This window comes from Chelonia mydas, chromosome 1 (genome assembly GCF_015237465.2).
Source record: "Chelonia mydas isolate rCheMyd1 chromosome 1, rCheMyd1.pri.v2, whole genome shotgun sequence".
Classification (NCBI taxonomy): domain Eukaryota; kingdom Metazoa; phylum Chordata; order Testudines; family Cheloniidae; genus Chelonia; species Chelonia mydas.
The window spans coordinates 67,355,340-67,378,226 of NC_057849.1; the positions used below are offsets into that span (position 1 = coordinate 67,355,340).

General features: G+C 39.0%; 1 protein-coding gene across 3 annotated transcripts in view; it reads right to left on the minus strand.

Moving 5' to 3' along the window:
- The window catches only part of DIAPH3 (diaphanous related formin 3), a 528,591-nt gene that overhangs the window by 212,668 nt on the left and 293,036 nt on the right, over positions 1 to 22,887 (minus strand). For all 3 annotated transcript variants that reach the window (XM_043533700.1, XM_043533705.1, XM_043533707.1), the window contains one exon: positions 1,296 to 1,535. In XM_043533700.1, the coding sequence (XP_043389635.1) occupies positions 1,296 to 1,535 (240 nt within the window). The remainder of the gene's footprint in view (positions 1 to 1,295; positions 1,536 to 22,887) is intronic.

Genomic DNA, 22,887 nt, shown 5'->3' on the forward strand with positions numbered 1-22,887 from the left:
TTAAGTCTTAGTGTAGAGGTACCATCTTTAACATCGCTGACACACTGGGGTTAACTATGACTAGATGACATTATGCTAACGTGCTTATCTATACTCCACATTTAAAAACTTGTCAATTAGGATGTATTTTAAACCAATTAAAAATAATATTCCAATGTAGACAAGGCCTTAAGAGAGATTAGCAATGGGTGATTTAAAAAGTGTGCAAGAGAAGATAAGAGTGATGAAAGAAAAGTGGAAGAAACACTGGAAGCAAAGAGATAAGCGAGCGAGCGAAAGGTCCAAATGTATCCTCTTAGTAACAGAGCCTACTATCAAAGAAGGACTGCCTTTAAGAGGGCTGATTTAGCATCACAAGAAGCAGAAATAATACTGAAAAGCCAAGTTACCTCACCTAAGGCAAGAAAACAACACATTTTTGAGACCTATCATGTTAAATACCACACCAGGGTTCTGTATGATGATGATGACGATGACAATGACAATAGAAGGCAAGGAAGATATAACAAACAATTTTTTTCTCATAAAAAATAGTTTTTTCTCCATGAAGGGTATAAAGTGTTTTGCAGTCTCTTTCTTAGACTTTGCAGTGACATCACACAGGATTATGAACAGAACAAATTACCCTGGGAGTAATCAGGTTTAGAAAGTAAGTAATTGTGATAGAAACTAATCTGTACTATACATTCTTTGGGGGTAGAGAACATATTTGCCCTTTAAACTACCTTGCAGGGTGGTTGTTCTTTTTGGAGTGTGCGTGGTGGGATTGTATAAATAAATAATAATGGGCAAGTGATGAAACTGGCTAAATAACCCAAAGAACAACTTCCATAAAGGAAAAATTTCATATTGAAAACATATGCAAAAATAAATGTTTCATAATTATAATAAGTAAAATACCTCAGAATACAATAAACTTCAAAAATGTTCACACTTCAGACAAGATTATAATGTTAATACAATGACAGTAATATGGACCATACAATATGTAATTTTATTCAGTCTGTTTCACTCTGTGACAGAAATAGAAACTTTAAGAAGTTTAAGTGCAAATCAACCTCAACAGATGTAATTCTATCTTATATCTGATGTAAAATAGATTAGTTATTTTTAACTCAAACTACCAAGTACTCCTAGAAATGGACTATATGAACTAAAAGGTATAAAAGAACAAGTTTAAAAATCTAATCACTGGGGAGGGAAGATTCAAACAAGAGATTTAAGTAGTGCCATAGTGACAAAAGAAAAAGTGAATGCAGTATAAAAACTCAGCATGCATAATATTTTAAACTCACTTTACATAGAGAGCTGAGGTTAAATCCAAAGGTCTGTGCATTCCGAGAACCTGCATTCATGTAGTTTCCTATTAGCAACACTAGTTCCAGCAACTTGCTAAAGCTTTTGCTCTTCTTTATCTCTTCACAGGCAGCACTGACAGCCATGATGTCAGGTTTGATGTTGTTCACCTGTTCCTCAAACTGAAGCTTAAAGAGAATAGCACTGAGCCGTGTCTGTAGTCTCTTCACATTGCTCATCTGATTGAAAAGAAAATAGGAGATTTCCTTTAAAATTCATGCTATACTTTCCTTTAAAATTCATACTGTACAAATGCATATACTCTGGGATGATTTATTGGTGTGACAGGCTTGAAAAAGCAATGCATCTCCTATAACTAATAGCAAAACAGATGAATGAAAAAAGCCAAGTAATCTGAAAAACATCTTAAACATGGAACACAAATATAGAATTTGCTTATAAAATTCAGTATATGTACAAACACCACAGTGATGGGTGCAATATAATTAGACAAACAGAATTCTACTTACAAAACACTAACAGCTGTATAGTATATACAACCTTTCGCTTTCTTCATGCTATACAGGATGAGGTGTTTTAAAGTTACGTTGCAATCTTCCAGCCTGGTCAAACCGCATTGAGGTCAGTGAGATACCACCAAGGAGGTATTTCCATTACGTCTCATATCCTGATTAATCTACTCTGACTCCCCATTTCTATTTACAGCAACTCTCAAACCCAAGGTATTGTGGTATGTTGTAGCCCTATTGTAGCCTTGATGTAAACAGATCCTGGATTAAATTTGAAATGATGCCTCCACCTGGAAATCTCCTTTGCCCTAGGTGTACAGAAATGTATCCCTGAAATACAAGGGATGGCCTTGGCTGGCGATGGGACATTGGACAGGGAGGGCCAGGGCTCTGAAGTGGCACTGGGCATTTTCAGTCTCAGGTGCTTAGCTGGCTGGTTCTTGCTCACGTGCTAAGGGTTTGATTGCCATATGTGGGGTCAGAAAGGAATTTTTTCCCCCAGGTCAGATTGGCAGTGGCTTTGTGAGGGTTTCGTCTTCCTCTGCAGTGGTTAGGTAGGGGGTCACTTTCCAGGATTATCTGGGTATAGCTCACTTATTATTTCCCTGCCTTTGCAGGGACCTCATGCAGAGGTGTACTTGGTCCCTCCTATTCTCTGCCTGTGGCATGTAACAGTCTAGTCTCCTGTGGGCTGTAATACTTCAGTCTAATTTCAGTTGTTGGGTTTAGTGTGCAGGTGGTTGGTGTTGGTAGCATGTGATATACAGGAGGTTAGGTGGTCCCTTCTGGCCTTAAACTCTATGTCTTATCATTTACTACTGGACTATTGCAGAACAAGTAAAACACCATAGGCATTTAGACTGTGTTCAATATGCATCAAGCGGAATCTGATAAGATGGTAAATTTACTGTATAAAGTGGAAAGGTAAGGGCAGTTGGACTGGAGGTTAAACAGTTCGTACAACAATATGCTAGAAATGGAAATACCTTAGACAACTAAAATGAGCTCAGTGCATTTACCTCTTTCATGCTTTATTGTACTCTGTACAGTCAAATGATAGATCAGTGTTACCTTTTAAATTAATATTATTGTAGTACACAAAGTGTGCTTTACACTGTACACACAGAGACATTCATTCTATACAGTAAGGAACTTACAATATAATGGCAGACATGACACAACAACTGAGAATTGAAATTGTGCTGCCCTCTATTGTTCTGAAATAGCCAAAATCTGCTAACCTTCATAACATACTACAAGGGCAACCTTTTAGGAGGACTGCTCAAGAATCAAATAATGTTAGTGTAAGGGGACTGTTGCCCCCTCACTAACATTCAGTGTGGGTGTTTTAGTTGCTAGCTACCAGTACTAAAAAGGGGGAAGGGTCGATGGGGAATCAAGACCCTGAGACTGACAGCCCCCAGGAACAATGGGGAGAGACCAATACTCCAGGTCAGCCTGAATGACAGGACGGGCAGGCTAATCAGGAGGTCAGGAGGCCAGGGAGGTCCCATCCTCCGTGTGAGCTGGATTTGCCTAGGTCAGACGGAGTGGGGCTAGGCTAAGGAGAAAGCAGGGGCCCAAGCTGAGCTGGGGAGCAGAGCCATGCCAGATCCAGAGGGACCAGAAAAGCAGCCCAGAGAAAGCAGACCCTGTCCTGGGAGCAGAGCTGCAGCCCCAAAGCCAGAGGCACAGCCCAGAGAGACCAGACTTGCCCTGGGAGCAGAGCTGCAGAAACCAGAGCCAGACAGGCCAGAAAAGCAGCCCACGAAGCAGGTCAGTGAGCAGTCAGGGAGCACAGTCACAGAAGCAGCCTGCAGAGCAGACCTCTCCTGGGAGCAGAACTGTAGCAACCAGATGCAGAGCAGCAGCAGCAGTGTTGAGACAGAGTGGTGGAGCTGGGGCCGGAGCAGTCCGGAGCTGGGCATGGTGAGCAGCTGGGGAGAGCGAGGGGGACCCTGGGTAGCAGGCCCAGCACAGGGAGACGCCTCAACCAAGAGGCTCTGCAGGCCAGGCTTGGATCGTAAGGGAAGGGGCGACACTGGGAAGGGGCAACACTGGGAAGAAGGGTCCTACCACTTAGAGCCTGAGAGCGTGTGGCCACCACCAGAGCAAGTGTCCAACCCACAGCATCCCTGCAGCACAGCCAGGGCCTGAGAAGAAGGCCTGGGACTTACAAGGAACAGACTGTGAACTGCCCTGACGTTCCAGAGACACTGTTTGTGATGTTCCCTGCCACAGAGCGGGTTGATGTGTTTCCTTTAACCTTTCTCATTTTTCCTTATTCTTTTTAAAATTAATTGTTGATTAAATAACTTGCATTTGCTTTAAATTGTATGTAATGGTCAGTGGGTCAGAGAAGGGCCCAGTGCAGATAGAGTACCCCGGAGTGGGGACGCCCTAGCCCCTGTCCTAGGTGACCACAGCAGGGTTGGGAGTCGAGCCCCCCAGGAATCCTGTGCCCAGCCTTGTTGGGGTTATGAGGACTCTGCCAGACAGGAGAGTGGAAGGGGAGTCCTCAAGGGCAGGGAGGCCACTGGGGAAAGGGAGTGGGAGCGAGGACTCGGATCCTTTCGCTAGCCGACTTCACCGGGGTAGTGCAGAAGCCAGGAAAGTTCCCCACAGTAGCGGGACTATTCCCCCGCTTACATTAGGAATTTTTTATATGGGTCGCGGGCATTTGATTTATTGTTGTACCACCTGGTTATTATTTAGAAGTAGTATATGCTTAAGAGCTGGTATTTCTGTTTTTATTATGTTATACAATATTTGTCATGTGCCTACAGGTCTTTAAATAGGGACCTCTTATTTTATAAAACTAAATAAATGAGGAAATTGGAAGATGTTTAGAGAACAGTTACAAAAACAAGGTCCCATGGTCACTTAATTGTCTTAGAGGAGGTTGAAAAAGCCAATTTATGGAATGGTAATTTCTAAAATACATGTTTAAAAAAAAATCATACATATTTTTACAATGAAAAATCAAAATCTGAAAATTTGTTTTCAGAAAATTCAAATATCCAAAAATTTTACCAAATACGTTCAGGTCCCAGTTTTTTATAAATAAAAAAAATAAAGTAAAGTGAACATTTTCAGGGAAAATTGCAGTTTTGGATAAAAACATTTCTCATTAAAACAAAATGTTCCAACAACAACAAAAAATAAAAATTTGACCAGCTCTACTTCTCATGTACACACTTTGTTAACCAAAATGTTCTTAGATATGAACAAAACTACCTTGTTCCGATGCATCCATTTACATCTCCTTTCAGGGCAGAGCACCAACTCACTTAGTCTTCCCTGAGCCTTCCTTACTGCTCCAATTTCCTGGTCCTGCTATTCACAACAACCACCACCCAACAAAGCTGCCTTACAGACAGTCAGCTGGCAATGTCTCTTAGGCAAAGCACGTCCAACAGAGAACGATTCCTGACTCGCATGGTGCCTGAAAGTCTGTTTGCTTGGTCCTTGTCCAGTCTGAACTCTGACAACGGTCATTACAAATGTCCAGGAATAAATTATCCAAATGTCAAGTTACAGAAATATTTCAGGAGAGACTATAAAGGCTCTGGGCTAGGTGCTTCACCCTCCAATTCCCTTTGGCAGAATAGTTACGGCTCCCAGGAGGCAGCTCATCCCCCACAATAAGTTTTGTTTAGGTCTGAGGCTGGAAGCAGCCCCATGGGCCACTCTCCACCCCATAGGGAATCATCTTTAAACCCTTCTTTTCTCTGAACCCATACATCTGGGTCATGTCCAAATTCTGTTGCTTTTTCCTGTTTAATATTTCTGGAGTCCAATATTTCCTCTCTGTATATTCAAGGTAAAAGTCTAGTCCAGCCCCATAATATCTCAAGCTTTGATTATTTGTAACCTCATCCACTCAGGACTCCCTGACATCTACAGTGCCCCCCTTCTAACCAGGCACAATCTAGCCACTAAGATATCCACCTTGCCTGATGTGAAAACATAAACCCTGCCTTCCTCTCCTTCGCTGCATCAAGTAAAAGCTTTCTGTCCATGTTTCTGCATAACTCTGACCCCTCCCTACTTATGATGTTCCTCCAAAGTCCACTCCACTTATAATAACTAACTGCCCCACTGGTCTGCTCCTCCCAATACAATTTTCACACTTTCTTCCACACCAACTCCTATGCTTGAAACAACCTCCTTCAGCTCGTGTTCATGACAATAACTACTAGCCTTTCCATATTCAAATTTTTCCACAAGATCCACTCTCCAAATTTTACTGCTCCTGTTGCTGGTAGTTAATGTCATTATCTATGCTGGTCTGGAGTACAAGATGCTTCAAACTAACATAACTGCACAAAATAATTTTAAGATTTTGTTTCAAACTTATACAACTACTGAAACTCTCAATTGAGCATTGGCTTAATATCTAGTCACACTATTACGGAGCTGAAAAAAAAAAGTTAGGGGAGATGCTCCACTGATAAGATTCTGATCCTTAAATAAGAATCCCAATTTTTTTTATTGGTTTGAGCTCTAATTAATCGTTATATTAGTGTTCTTTTAGATTTTGAATAAATTATTCTTCTGTTAACACTCTGAACAGGATACAAAATTTCAGTTCATTTCAATTAAACTTTTCAACTGAATTGTGATTCAAACCAGATGTGTTAGAAGTACTATGCAAATTTAAATGGAGCTTTTCTAGCAAATCTAGAGTAAGCCTAGATAAATAAGAAATTTTCCAGTGATTTCAAAATAAACTCTCTCTTCCTTTTGGATCAAAGACTTAATACAAAAATTCCATTTAAATTAGCCACATATTTTTATATTATTCATCTTGACCCAGGAAGCAATAGAATGGAGTACTATCAAATCATCAGAACTAACCAACCAATATGTCAGCTCCATTCATTTTAAATGATGTTACACTCCAGATGCAGTAGAACCCACACATTCAAAATTACTTAATGAACCTCAGATTTTCAGATAAATTAATTTATGAAAATATCTAAAGGTAATTGTCTAGACCAGTGGTTCTCAAATTTATTTGCTCGGCTCTCCCTTCTTTGTGTCTGTTACCGTCCCCTTCGCACACACAACTACATATGCCGCCACCAAGCTCTGAAGGCAGTGCTGTACCGCAGCTGCATAGAAATCAAGGTGGCAATGTGAAAAGCGATATTTGTCAACAACACCTTTCACAGCAGACTTAGTGCCCCATTGCCACCCTTACTTCTGCGCTGCTGCTGCCACCCCGGGGCTGAAAGTCGGAGCCCTTCTGCCTCCAAGGGACGGGGTGTTGGGGGAGGGAGGCTGGGCAGAGAGGAAGAAGAAGAACATAAACCCAGGCTGCCTCCATGTGAGGGAAGTGGGGAGGGGAAAGGAGAGCCTGGGCCTGGGTGCTGGGACTCCAGATGTCCCGTTTATCCTTGCCTCCCGGATGTACACGACCCTTCTGCACGAGCCCCATTCACTGGGGTGGACAGCCAGAGCTCTTAAAAAAAAAAAGAAAGCACACAGCTCTTGCCTCCCTTGACACATTCTCTGGTCTCCCAAGGGAGGCGTGCCCCATAATTTGAGAACCCAACATATAGACTAAAAATTTGCAAAATCCATTTGTTCACAAATATTTTTGTAGAAATGCACAAAATGTTCTAGAACCATAAATCCATTTCTCTCTCCTTTTCAAAAATGCCTCAGTGGATTTTTTCATTTTACAAAATCATCTGTGGTTAGATTGAAGCTGCTCACAGCAAAATTTTATCCAGGCATGAAAGGTTTTTTGTTTTTAATTATTAACAACAACATAGAAGTAATAAATCCCTTTAAAATGGTGCCTTTATTTGATCAAAACAAATAGCATCTTACTTAGTCACTACTGTATATAAATACTACTAAACATACAACCAGAACTTTTCATCTTCAAAGTACTTTAAAAAAATATTTTGCATACGTTTATTTAATTCCAAGGCCAGAAAAGCCCATTGTGATCATCTAGTCTGACATCCTGTACAGCACAGGCCAATAGAACTTCCCCCAAAAGAATTCCTACAGCATATCTTTTAGAGAAACAGCATTCAATCTTGATTTACAAATTGTCAGTGATGGAAAATCCACAGTGAGACTTGGAAATTGTTCCAATGGTTAACTACCCACACTGTCAAAAAATTATGCCTCATTTCCAGTCTGAATTTATCTAGTTTCAGTTTCCAGCCATTAGAATATGTTACACCTTTCTCTGCTAGACTGACTAACCCATTTTTAAATATTTGTTCCCCATGTAGAAACTTACAGAATGTAATCAAGTCACACCTTTATCTTTGTTAAACTAAACAGATTCAGCTCCTTGAGTCTGTCATTATATGGCAAGTTTTCTAATGCTCTAATCATTCCCATTCCTTTTCTCTGAACTGTCTCCAATTTGTAGGCAGTGTTGGTCCCAGAATATAAGATCTCTGTGTAGCTCGAAAGCTTGTCTCGCTCACCAACAGAAGTTGGTCCAATATAAGATTATCTCACCCACCTTGTCTCTCTCCAGTTTGACAACATCCTTCTTGAATTGTGGACACCAGAACTGGACACAGTATTCTAGCAGCAGTTGCAGCAGTGCCAGAGAAAGAGGTAAAATAATCTCTTTACTTCTACTCAAGATTAACCTTGTTTACATATCCCAGCATTACATTAGCTCTTTTGGCCACATCACCACACAAGGAGCTCATGTTCAGGTGATTATTTGCCACAACCTCCAAATCTTTTTCAGCATCACTGCTTCCTAGAATAGAATCCCCACGATCCTGTAAGCATGGCCTACATTCTGCTTTGTTCCGAGCTGAATATATTTGCTTTTAGCCATATAAAAATGCATATTAATTATCTGCAACCTGTTTACAAAGCAATCCAAAGCTGTGAATCAGTGACCTGTCCTTTTCGTTATTTACCACTCCCCCAATTTTTATATCAGCAGCAAACTTGGTTACTGATGATTTTACATTATCTTCCAGGTGATTGATAAAGATGTTAAACAGTATAGAGCCAAGAACTGATATCTACGGGACTCCACTGGAAACACATCCACTTGCTGTCTATTCCTCATTTACAATTACATTTTGAGAACAATCGGTTAGCCATTTTTTAATCCATTTAATGTGTGCTATGTTAATTTTATATGGGTCGATTTTTTTAAAATCAAAATGCAGTACCAAGTCAAACACCTTACAGAAGTTTAACTATATTACATTAACACTATTACTTTAATCTCATCAAAGAAGATACCAAGTTAGTTAGACAGGATCCATTTCCATAAACCCATATTGATCTGCATTAATTATGTTATCGTCCTTTAATTCTTTATGCATCTAATCCCATATCAGCCACTCCATTATCTTGCCTGGGATGTCAGGCTAACAGGCCTATCATTTCCTGGGTCATCCTGTTTACCATTTTAAAAAATTGACACAACATAAGCTTTCTTCCAGTCTTCTGGAACTTTCCCAGTGCACCACGACTTATTGAAAATCAGCATTAGCAGTCCAGCAATCTCCGCAGACAGCTCTTTTAAAACTCTTGAATGCAAGTTATCTGGACACGCTGATTTAAAAATGTCTAACATTAGTAGCTTCTAACATCCTCTAGAGATACCAATGGAATGGAAAGAGTTATTGTAACCATATGATGAGACTATATCATCTGTTTTTCCCCAAATACAGAATAGAAATATTTGGCGAACACTTCTGCCTTTTCTGCATTTTTAGTGACTCAAAATTTTTGCATTTTAAACAGTCCTGTAATATACCTAAGTATACTCCCTTTCTGCAAGTGGCAGTGGATGAACCGGGATTAGAACTCCATTGTTTTACAGTCCTCTGCTCATGCCCCTAAATGAGGTCTTTCTTTTACTATAGTAAAGCAATGCCACACATTAAGTGCATGAAAAAGTAAAGATTCTGGGAAATGTCTGCTGAGGTAATTGCGTTAAGATATTACCATGAGTCGTCGTTTCCAGCATAAATAGTGGACAACTATTATTTCATACTCAATAGTTTAATAAATACATTGTGTAGATAGAGTTATTTCTATTTGTATGCTTGGAGGAAGTTTTAATTAAGATGTGTGTTAGCCATTGTGTGCATTTTCTTTGATTTGGTATTTATTGTTCTGTACTTTCATTCATATCAATTGTTCCGTGTTATGGCAATTTAACAAGGATATTAAGTTTTAGGTATCATAGTTTTAATTTAATTGTGTTTGTATGTCCCCAGGCAAAATAAAATCTCTGATAAAACTACTGCAATTGCACATATAACTCACCGCTACCATCAGAACTCCTGTTGGGGACACTGGGCATGGCCACTAGGTAACTCGAGGGGATGGAAGACCACGAGTGTCGATGAAGCCCCCTTGCACTAGGCCCAAGTGACCTTGGCCCCCCGCCTGGAGGCACTCGCAGCAGTTATGCTGAGGATCTGCAACAATATGTTGCAAAGTCAGACTGTCTGAAACTAAACAAGGCCAGACAGGGCAGATATGGCAAAACACTGCTGAACAAAGCAGCTTTATATATATGGTTTAACAGATGGTACAAAGCAAAAGGGAACTAGCTAGTGTCTGGATTGGCTGGCTATATGGATACTTAGGGCAGCTTGCTATTGGATAAGTATGCTGAAGAAAGGATGTATAAAAGTCTGTGTAACTTCCTACTCTGTGTACAGGATTTGAGGTGAATATCTCCCAGTACCATATTGAAGCTTCAAATAAACTTTTCTGCTTCTCCACCCCGTTGTGATTATTGGGTGACGCATACCAGGCAACGAACTTTGCTGTTGCTTGCCTCGGGCGCTCTGTGCCGGCAACACTCTAATTCAAACGTATTTTTTCCCTTTCTCAAAAAGGGAATTTTAAACTTCATTAATTTATGAGAAAAATAAAAATGATTTAACATTTCTTACACATTATATTTGTAGCTTTATATCCCTTCCCACTACAAAGTTATTCTGACTTTTTCTAATAAAGCAAGTTACCAGAAGCAAGGATATTTAAGAGCAACTGAAACTCAAGGAACCTGTCAGGGTCCCCCTTCTTTCCAAACAGAGGCACTTGCACAACTTGTCTCTAATTCAAAAAAATTCAGTTTTAAGTAATTTTGACTTTCTTTCTTTATTTTTAAATAACTTGACTGTTTGGGGGTACAATTTCTGGCTTACTTAGTAAATAAAATTTATTAAAAAAAATAGTATACATTTTCCTAAATATAGCAATGCATATTACAAAATCCTAGAGATTTCACAAAATATGTATTTGTTTTATGGATTGAATAATATCTGGTTAAAATGTGGTTTTGGATTGGAAATGGTTTGTTTTATTAACATTTTAACTGTTACTAAAATAAACATAGTTCTGTTAAAAATCCATCAGAAATGGCAAAAATAATCAAAGTTTTTGATTAAAGACTTAAGCTAGCAATTTAAAGGCTCAGTTCTGCAATAGTTGTACAAATCAAATGCCCACTAGCTTCAATGCCGGAAAGACTGGATTATGTGTGTTTAAACATAATAGGTGACTCATTCCCCGACTTCTTATGTAAATTATAAAAAATGACCCGCTTAATTTCAAAGTCTTTTTTCTCTAGTAGTTTTATTACGCCTAATTTATTCTATGCTGTGCAGCAACCGAATAACAATAGAGGCAGATCTAGAAAGATTATTCAATAGGCACACTCCCAAGACATGTACTTTAATTCCTCTCATATAATACCTATGTTTATGCCAAAGGCCACACTTCCTGAAGTGTGTATGATGTCAACATTATTGAAAAGATCAATTGTGCATACATTAATGAGCACTTAAGTGCAGTAGAATTAAGGCTGACGCAATATAATGCAGTTCCTTAAATCTGCATTAAAAACTAGCAGATTCACAAGAGATTAAACAATTCTACAAAAGAGTTCCTAATGTCAGAGGCAAAAAACAACCCATCAGAAATGCAGCCACTTATGCTATTACGGCACATTGTAATACATTGTTCAGGTGCATTTTTCATAGTACAAGGATTTTTTGGACTCTGTACACTTAGTTCTGATTTTGTACGCTTACCTACTAATTTGGAAAAAACAATAATTTTAAGTCTGTTTCCCAGATATTAAAATGACTTTTTCAGGGCAAGCTAGTCTTCCCCATGCCTAACCCCAATCTTACAATCACTCCAGTCAAATCTTCTGATTTGACTTTAGCCCACGAAAGCTTATGCTGAAATAAATTTGTTAGTCTTTAAGGTGCCACAAGTCCTCCTCGTTCTTTCTGCCGATACAGACTAACACGGCTACCACTCTGAAACCTGATTTGTCCTGAACTCCTTAATTCTGCTCCTCAGAAGCAACATCCTTCACTGAACAAGCTGTGAAGGGGTAAGAAGATTGCTAGGTAACCTCCAATTGTGCTAGCTCTGCAATGCATTTCATCTTCACTACAACATCTATTCATTGATTAGTTCTGATGACAAGCTCCATGCTTGTCTCCATTCCATCTCTGAATCAACAAAAGTAATAAACAGAGAGGACAAACTGTATTAGGAACCATGGAGTACCTAATCTCATATGTAAAAACTTATTGAGCATTAAGCAAACCCCACCCCACATTTACTTCGGGTATTTGCTGCAAAAGTAGGTATGCAGTTAAAATGCATAAAACCGCAGTTTCACTCCATAATCTTTCTCCTGTTAAAATAGTGACTTGATATATATGCAAAGTACAAGTTTTCTTAGCAGTTAACAAAGAATGTCATACTACTTTCTTTCATCATCTCCTCATCACCACCCAACCTCCAAAATATTCATCAGTTTGTACAGTCTTCATATGATTTATTTGGTTAGGGCACAGACAGAAGAACAGATTACAATGCTATAGTTTACACGATCACTGAGTGGCTAGATTAAGTGGTATGATTGCAGAGGTGCAAAGTATTTATTTTCATTTTTTTTAAATGCAGCTTTGTAATATATAGCTGCATATTCATTACTGTATCTGTGTGCCTATACACTATCCCACAGCCAGACTGTCTCTAGCTGCTCTGTAAGATCCTTCTCTGTGATCCCTGGCATATTAGACATACCAAGTATAGTCAGGAGGAGGAGGAGGGGCAGTGCAAATCCCCACCAAACTTAATGTGGGTTATGCCTTAAAGGCACAAATTAACTCTCATATAATAATGTTCATATTAAGAATTAAAATCCCATTGAAATTGTATTATCCTACCATTCGTTGTTTTTAAGCGGCTTAGAATTTAATCAGAAAATTCCTTCCAGGCTGAAAGTAGGTAGAGTCTGTGTCCAGAAGCAGGGTGGGTTGATTTAAATCAGCAAGAAACCTTGATTTAAATCATGAATTTTAATTATATTTTCCATTCGTTAATTTCCAAAAGAAAGGTTGATTCTCATTGGTTGGTACCCATTAAAATTCATGCACATTTATTTAAACATTATACAGCTTAACTTAAATCTGATACTTAATTTTTTACGATTATGTTAGAAAATGGTGAATCATGCATTTCTTATTTACTAGATGACTATTAATTTGTGATTTGTGTCAAGGTCTATTTTGCAGGAAATTCAAATAAATTAAAATGCAAAAACCCAGCATTTTTTATTAAATAAAATTACCTTAAATGTGCTGGATACCTAAGAAACATCTTTCAAAAATGTTTTGCATTACTAAAAAATTGGTTGGTTTTCAAACAAGAGAAGTATTATCTGTAATTTAGTCAACCGAACTGTTTCACCAAGTTCTTAAAAATTTTAGAACTAGCAAATCTCATCCTCTCACACCGGTTTTTCATTCATAAATTGGAAGAGAAAAACAAGCTTTTCTGCTTTTGCAACTCCCCATTAGTTTCTTAACTTTGAATGACTAGTCATTGAACTGAACCAGATGAATAAACTGAAAAGAAGAGAATATTTTCTATGCACCTGCAGAAGAGGCTACTGCTGTCAAAAACTGGTATAGCATTTTCTGATTCCAGGTGCTTAGCCCATTGATTTCCACCAGTTCAGTGGTCTTTCTTTAAAATTTGGCAGCAAAATGTACTAAATATTACTTTTTGTGTTTAATTTAAATTATTTTACTAGATGGCAATAAATTTAGGCTTAACATACATTGTCAATTTCCATTTTAAGTAGATTTTTTAAAAATAAACCTGTTTTTAATTTAAATAAAAATCAGATTTAATGCAAACATGCTTTTTTAAAAAATCCCACTACCAAGAAGTGTTTTTTGTTTATTTGATTGGGGATTTTGAGGAGCATGGTCTAAGTAGGTCTCCCTCTTGGACATCTCTCCAGTATAAAAACATCAGATCTTTTATTAAAGGAGCTGCAACCTCTTCTTCATGGACCACTTAAAGTTTTCTTAACAATATGGTTATGCACATCCTGCAAGTGCATGCTGAATAATGGCATGAATCTGCAATGGACTGCTCAACCATTTGCCTCATTTGTTGCAAAAGATGGAAGGTATGCAGTGAATCAGTCCAGGGATCTGCAAAAAGAAATAATTTGGTCTCATGGTTTAAGCACCTGAACTGGCAACCTGGTGAACTGGATTATATATTTCTATCTCTGCCACAGAATTCCTTTATAATTCTGGGCTTGTCACAAACAATTTTCCCCTCCACAGAGGTGGCCGCTAATTGCATGCTCCTCATTTATGGGGGCCCAGTTTGAGACTATGAAGACTGATCTGCAGAAGGGCTGAGCAGTGACAACTAGAACTGAAATAAACAGGTGCCGGAACACGTTATAAAATTTAAATTCTATTTCATATGTTTTATGTAATGTGCAAAATGGACTATAAGTATTTTATATCTTGCTATAAAAATGTGCTCTGAAAAAAACAGGTCCTATCTATTTTAGGTATTTATATGACCACCATTACCATAGTAGCTGAATGCCTCACAATCCTCAATGTATTTTTCCCCTCACAAGACCAACATGAGGTAGGGCTAGTGTCATAAATATCAAGGGAAGGGTAAACCCCTTTAAAATCCCTCCTGGCCAGAGGAAATCTCCTCTCACCTGTAAAGGGTTAAGAAGCTAAAGGTAACCTCGCTGGCACCTGACCAAAATGACCAATGGGGAGACAAGATACTTTCAAAAGCTGGGAGGAGGGAGAGAAACAAAAGGGGTATGTGTGTCTGTCTATATTCTGTCTTTGCCGGAGATAGACCAGGAATGAAGCCTTAGAACTTTTAGTAAGTAATCTAGCTAGGTACGTGTTAGATAATGATTTCTTTAAATGGCTGAGAAAAGAATTGTGCTGAATAGAATAACTATTTCTGTCTGTGTATCTTTTTTGTAACTTAAGGTTTTTGCCTAGAGGGATTCTCTATGTTTTGAATCTAACTACCCTGTAAGGTATCTACCATCCTGATTTTACAGGGGGGATTTTTTTTTTATTATTTCTATTTACTTCTATTTCTATTAAAAGTCTTTTTGTAAGAAAACTGAATGCTTTTTCATTGTTCTCAGATCCAAGGGTTTGGGTCTGTGGTCACCTATGCAAATTGGTGAGGCTTTTTATCCAACATTTCCCTGGAAAGGGGGGGTGCAAGTGTTGGGAGGATTGTTCATTGTTCTTAAGATCCAAGGGTCTGGGTCTGTAGTCACCTAGGCAAATTGGTGAGGCTTTTTACTAAACCTTGTCCAGGAAGTGGGGTGCAAGGTTTTGGGAAGTATTTTGGGGGGAAAGACGTGTCCAAACAGCTCTTCCCCAGTAACCAGTATTTGTTTGGTGGTGGTAGCGGCCAATCCAAGGACAAAGGGTGGAATATTTTGTACCTTGGGGAAGTTTTGACCTAAGCTGGTAAAGATAAGCTTAGGAGATTTTTTTTTCATGCAGGTCCCCACATCTGTATCCTAGAGTTCAGAGTGGGGGAGGAACCTTGACAGCTAGTATCTCATTTTACATGTGAGGAAGTTAGACCTGCATATAAAAACTGAACACAAAAATTATGGTTTCGGAAGTCTTTTACTCTAAGTTAAAGTCTAACCTTTCAACTTAGATTTTTGTGTGTTAACAAATGCTGGTCAAAGTTGAGCTGCTGTGTACTAAAATATTTAGGGAAGTTATAACCACCTGTTTGTAAAACAGGAGCTATCTCCCTATGCCCATGTATGAATGAATGTCTGATTCGTGTTGTCCAATTATTTCAATTACAACATTTTGATGATCAATTTTTAAATTGAAGGATGGTCAGGATAATGCATGTGGATTGACCCATCACTGCAAATGTCTCAAAATACTTATGGAACTCACTAGCTGGGTACATTTTTTGATCTCTGGACTTTCCAAGCCTGCAATCAGACTCTATTTTGTGATGCCTGTCACTTCAAAAAAAGTGTCCCATTCTGATCTGTCAAGAAGCTATTAAGAGGAGTTCCAAAGGTGGAAAAACCAGCCAGGCTACGATCTTCAAAAACTGAACAAAAAGAAAGAAGCCTTACTGCTAGCTTCAAACCATGGCTTGCTGGCTTCTGTCTGTACAATGCTACCATCCCTGACCAAGAGGGCTGTGCTTCCTCTACCTCCTCTCTGGCCACTAAGGGGTAGGAATCCAGCAACTTGCAACACATACGATTCAACATCTGCCAACAAGTAACCTCTAGCCAGTTTGCAAGTTAAACACTGGAGCCAATAAGAGTACTTGCTAATCTTTTCAGCCACATACCAGCTTACGGAAGCTGAATGAAACCCCCAAAGTCGCAACAACTAATCTACATAAGTAAGAAACTTCTGGGGTTTGCTTTGTTTCCCAGTCTTTATTACTGGAAGGATGCCTCTACCTCAGCGGTCTTCTGCTTGTTTTTAGCTCCAGTAGATGACTGGCGGTGAGTGAGTGAAAGCATGTGGAGGAGTATGTATACAGAGAACCACAGAATTTGAGAATGATGCTACAGAATCATTCCATAAATAACTAAAACAGCCCTAAAATTAATCACCTTGCTGTCTAACAATGTAAAACTTTAGAGCCTGCAACTCCACTCAGTCCTACTTGTTGTTAAGCCACTCGATCAGACAGATAAGTTTGTTTACATTTGCAGGAGATGATACTGGCTGGTTCTTGTTTACAATGTCACCTGAAAGTGAGAACACGCATTCTCATGGCACTGTTATGGTTGGTGTCGCAAGATATTTATGTGCAAGATGCGCTAAAGAGTCATATATCCCTTCATGCTTCAACCGCCATTCCAGGGGACAGGCATCCATGCTGATGATGGGTTCAGCTCGATAAGAGTCCAGAGCAGTGCGGCCTGACACATGTTCATTTTCATTATCTGAGTCAGATGCCACCAGCAGAAGGTTGATTTTTCTTTTTTGGTGGTTCGGGTCCTGTAGTTTCCGCATCGGAGTGTTGCTCTATTAAGCCTGCTGAAAGCATGCTCCACACCTCGTCCCTCTCAGATTTTGGAAGACACTTCAGATTCTTAAAGCTTGGGTTGAGTGCTGTAGCTATCTTTAGCTATCTCACATTGGTACCTTCTTTGTGTTTTGTCAAATCTGCAGTGAAAGTGTTCTTAAAATGAACAACATGTCATCCGAGACTGCTATAACATGAAATATATGGCAGAATGCTGGTAAAACAGAGCAGGGGACATACAATTTTCCCCCAAGGAGTTCAGTCACAAATTTAATTAACACATTTTTTTTGAAAGAGAGTGTCATTAGCATGGAAGTATGTCCTCTGGAATGGTGGCTGAAGCACGAAGGGTCATATGAATGTTTAGCGTATCTGGCATGTAAGTACCTTGCAGTGCTGGCTACAAAAGTGCCATGTGAATGTCTGTTCTCACTTTCTGGTGACATTGTAAAAATAAGAATGGCACAGCATTATCTACTGTAAATGTAAACAAACTTTTTTGTCTTAGCGATTGGCTGAAAAAGAAGTAGGACTGAGTGGACTTGTAGGCTCTGAAGTTTTACATGGTTTTGTTTTTGAGTGCAGTTATGTAACAAAAAAATCTACACTGGTAATTTGCACTTTCACGACGAAAAGATTGCACTACAGTACTTATATGAGATAACTTGAAAAATACTATTTCCTTTGTTTATCACTTTTACAGTGCAAATATTTGTAATAAAAATAATATACACTTTGATTTCAATTACAACGCAGAATATAATCTATATGAAAATGTAGAAAAACACCCAAAATATTTAATAAATTTCAACTGGTATTCTATTGTTCAACAGTGCAATTAAAACTGTGATTAATAGCGTTTAATATTTTTAATTGCAATTAATTTTTTGAGTTAACCGTGTGAGTTAACTGTGATTAATCGACAGCCCTACGATTTACACATGTGCTAGGATGATTACATGTATATGTACACTACATGTTGCTGAAATAAATGTGCAGTATAGTTGAACTTTAAGGCCAGTTTTTTCTTTAAAAGTATGAACTATGTCAAATCTAAAAATTTTAATTTCTTTGCTTTCGACTAGCTTCCTCTTTTTCTTTTGGGCATTCTTTTTAAGGCCCCTCTTCTGAAGTTTTGTGTTACCATGCTAGGTTTTGGTACCTTTCATCTCTTAAGAATGTTTAAATTAATTATATATTGTGGTGACTATTACTTCATGGCCCAACTAGAGATATTTCTTGGACTAAATTCTGAATGTTATTTAGGAGTAAGACGAGAACAGCTTCTCCTCTTGTATGATTCAGAATAAGCAGCTCCAAGAAGTAATGAAAGTGTCAGGAAATTGCTTCTTTAAACCATATCACACAGACAAATTTCAAATCATATGTGAGGAGCTAAAGTCCCCAATTATTTCTGTTTTATGACACTTTGTTGCCTCTTTGATTTCTCTCAACATTGCGCACTCAATATATTTTTACTGACCTGCGGTACAACAGCATAAGTCTACTAGTATGTTTGACCACACCACACCTTTAATCAGGTGTGTGGAGGGGAAGGGAGGGTGTTGTCCAGCTTGCTGGGGGAAGCGGGGGAACGAAGTTTGGGCAGGACATGCCGTGGACATCATACTAGCCGCTCCTTTCTAAGGGTCTGGGAAATAATTTTTCCCTCACCACCTAATTGGCCTAGGTGGAGTGTATGGGGGGGGAGGGGGGAAGGTAAGGGGTGTTTCACCTGCCCCACAGCGGGTTCATGGAGAGCTTTGTTATGGTGAGTAGGGAAGGGAGTTAGGCTATGATGTCACAATTCCTTATCTGAATGTGGGGTGGATGTCCAGCACAGATACTCCATATCGAAGGTATACAGTGAGCGGCTAAATGGCTTGGTAAAGAACTTAAAAAGGAGGTGTTTTTTAAAGGAGCAGAACGGGGTGCGGGTGGGTTTCGGGGCTCCTGTGACTGGTATAAAGCAGGGAGCCAATTCCCCTTTCTTATAGCCCACCTTAACCTTCCTGTGAGGAGGAATGGTATGGTCCTAATCTCCCGGGTAGTCCCAGACATCTAACAAAGTTGCAGCCTGATTAAAGCCATATAAAATATCTCCTGTCCTCCTTCGGTATAGCTGGACAATGCATTCTTACAGTTTGCAATCCATACCAATTCAGCTGTGTGGACCTCACTATGTAGAATTTTTATCCAGTCGATTACATAGAATCTTTAAGATCTAATGCTACCTTCCTATTTCTGACTTAGTATGTCATTTCTTCAGCCAGTATTAGAGTATCCCATTGATATTTGTCATTCCACCATGTTTCAGTGATATCTGTAACATCAAGATCCTCTTGCACTCTCAGATATTCAAGCTTTCAAGTGACTCATTTATATGTAGACGTTTATTTTTATCTCTAACCATGTGCCTAACACTTGGAACATTTCGCTATAAGGCTTTTGTACTATGCCTATCTTTGAGTTATCTATAAAGTTATTTAACACTTTTTCCACCACAAAGTGCGGTTAATCACTGTCATTTAGTGAACACTTCAATTATTTCTTCCTCAGAATCTAAATTTCTTGTATTTATGTGCAGACATTTCAGTACTTTAATATTCTTCTTAATCTTTATCTTTTCTTTCAGGTCAGCTGTCATCTACGTTTAAAAGTAATGCAGGAAGTATCTGACAGATCATTTGAATTAAAGCTCCCATTTCCATTTCCTATCTAGGTTCAAGTCTGATGTACAATATCTTCAGTACTGTGCAAAGGACTATGCTTTATTTGTGAAGCAGCACATTTCAGTATGCCAACCAAAATTTCTCTTTTGCAACCATACTGAAATGTAATTTCATACCTAATTTGCTGTCCTCTAATAGCACTACCTCTTTTTCCACATTACTTTTTTCCAGGTTTCTCTTTCCCGTTCAATATCTGTGTTTTCAGTTCTTTTTCTTTTGATTTGTTAGCTTGTATATTTCCAGGTTGAATACACAATACTGTCAATACTACTTCTGTCAGAGTTCCTTCCCCACTCTGAACTCTACCAGCTTAGGTTAAAACTTCCCTAAGGCACAAACTCTTTGCCCTTGGATTTAGTAAACGCTGCCACCACCAAGTGATTTAACAAACAATCAGGGAAAGGACCACTTGGAGTTCTTATTTCCCCAAAATATCCTCCTACCCCAAACCCTTACACCCCCTTTCCTGGGGAGGCTTGAGAATAACAAGATGAGCACAAACCAACATTGGGTTTTTTGGGTCTTAAAAATCCAATCAGATTCTTAAAAAACAGAAATTTATTGGAAGAACAAAAAAAGATAAGAGAACAACTCTGTGAGATCAGAATGGAAGATAATCTTACAGGCAGGCAGATTCAAAACATAGAGAATCCCGCTAGGCAAAACCTTAAGTTACAAAAAGACACAAAAACAGGAATACACATGTCCTCCAGCACAGCGAATTTCACAAGCCAAAACAAAGAAAACCTAACGCATTTTGTAGCTAGATTACTTACTAACTTTACAGGAGTTGGAGGGCTTGCATCCTTGATCTGTTCCCGGCAAAGGTCTCACACAGACAGACAAAAGCCTTCCCACCCCCCCCTCCAGATTTGAAAGTATCTTGTCCCCTCATTGGTCATTTTGGGTCACGTGCCAGCCAGGTTACCTGAGCTTCTTAACCCTTTACAGGTAAAAGGACTTTGCCTCTGGCCAGGAGGGATTTTATAGCACTGTACACAGAAAGGTGGTTACCCTTCCCTTTATATTTATGACAACTTCTTTAACACTCATGTTGTTTCTTTATTCTCATTAGTGTTTCAAATACCATTCAATTTATTATAGATGAACTACCTATTTACTTTTATCCTATTAATCACGACATTATACAAAGCATAAGCCTATCATAGATCTCTGATTTCTGACACTTTCCCTCAACTTAATATAGTACATTTCATTAACAGTAGTAGTTTATAGACCAGCTGCTTTTCAATACACATGAAAAGCAACCAGCATGAAAGGATCCAATGGTCTGCCCTTGACTTAGGGACTTAAATTAGCCTACCCCACAACACTTTGAAGAAGTGTCAAGTGTCAAGACTAAAGGAAGAGTCTTTCAGCAGGAATAAAAATTGTTGGCACCTATCAGTGGACATAGGCATTCAATAGTGAATATAATTCCTTAATAAACTGGAACTGGAAGTGGATTAGGAGAAGGTAACTCCTTAAAAAGAAGGGAGTGGGTTTAGTGCTCCTAATGACTGGTACAGCATGGAGACAACCACCTCTTCCCCACTCCTTAACTTTCAGACAAGAGAGAACAGTGGGGTCTTAGCAACAGTGCTGGAAACAGATTTATGGGATGAAAAGGAGATGGCACCCCCCATCAGGTAGAATGGATTGCAATAGGAAGGATGACCTGCTCTGGATGATTTATTGATAGATAATCCCCAAATGTGTTACTTTATAAAGTTGCAGCTTAGTTAAATGTCATTCCTGGTGTTTTGTCTTTCTTCCTCTGGAGTCCAGGGCAAAGACAGAATCTGTGTATTGTAATAACTAAACGTGCCCCACCATCCAGGCGTCACCAGCAAAGAAATCCATTTTCAATCACTTATTTAAAAGACGCTTAGAAAAACATGACTGTTATAGGCAGAAAGCAGAATATATATATATAAAGACGTCTAAAGCACTAGCTGAAACACTAAAACATAAACCTTGAAAGAAGACTGAGATATGACAAGTCCAAAATTGCCTATAGCAGCGGTTCTCAGACTGAGAGTCGGGACCCCAAAGTGGGTCGTGACCCCATTTTAATGGGGTCACCAGGGATAGCTTAGACTTGCAGGGGCTTAGCCCAAGCAGAAGGGATTCAGCCCTGGGTAGTGGAGCTCAGGTTACAGGCCCCCTGGCTGGGCTGAAGCCTTTGGGTTTCAGCTTTGATCCCTTCCCCACCCGGGAGAAGCTTGGGCTTTGGCTCTCCCACCCGGGGCAGTTGGTCTCGGGTGGGCTCAGGCTTTGGTCCCCCGTCCTTAGGTCATGTAGTAATTTTTGTTGTCAGAAGGGGGTCGCAGTGCAATGATGTTTGAGAGCCCCTGGCCTACAGCAAATGCTTTGTGCTTTCCTTTTCAAACAAAACCAATTCAGTAGGCTGTGCTATAAAATGTCAATACCACTCAACAAATCCAACCAGCAAGTATCCAGTTTACATATTTGAAAAATAAATGAGATTTATATTACTGAACTAAATCATCTGGATTTTTTAAGCATTATCTATTTGAGCACGATTATTTGGTTTTAAACGTAAAGAAGAAGAAAATACATGCAGATGACTGATACATAATATGAGGAACTAATAATGGGCTCTCATGTGCATGTTAAACTTTTTCTTCAAGTTCTTCAGCAAAACTGGTTTCAAGTCACAATAGGATAATTGGAACATCTTACTAAACATTTAAAATGCTAATATAGCAAAACAAATACCTACAGTGTGATCTGGAGATAGGTTTAACATTAAAACATCTGCTAACAATTGCATGCTAATCAAGATCTCCACTGACAGTCAGTAAAATCTTAGTCCTTTCCAGAATTCTCTCACATTACAATTGCATGACGTTATATGGCTACCTGCTTTAAAAAGCAGTATAATAAGCAGTCCTTTTGGTGGCTAGTAATAGGTTTTACAGCATACATGA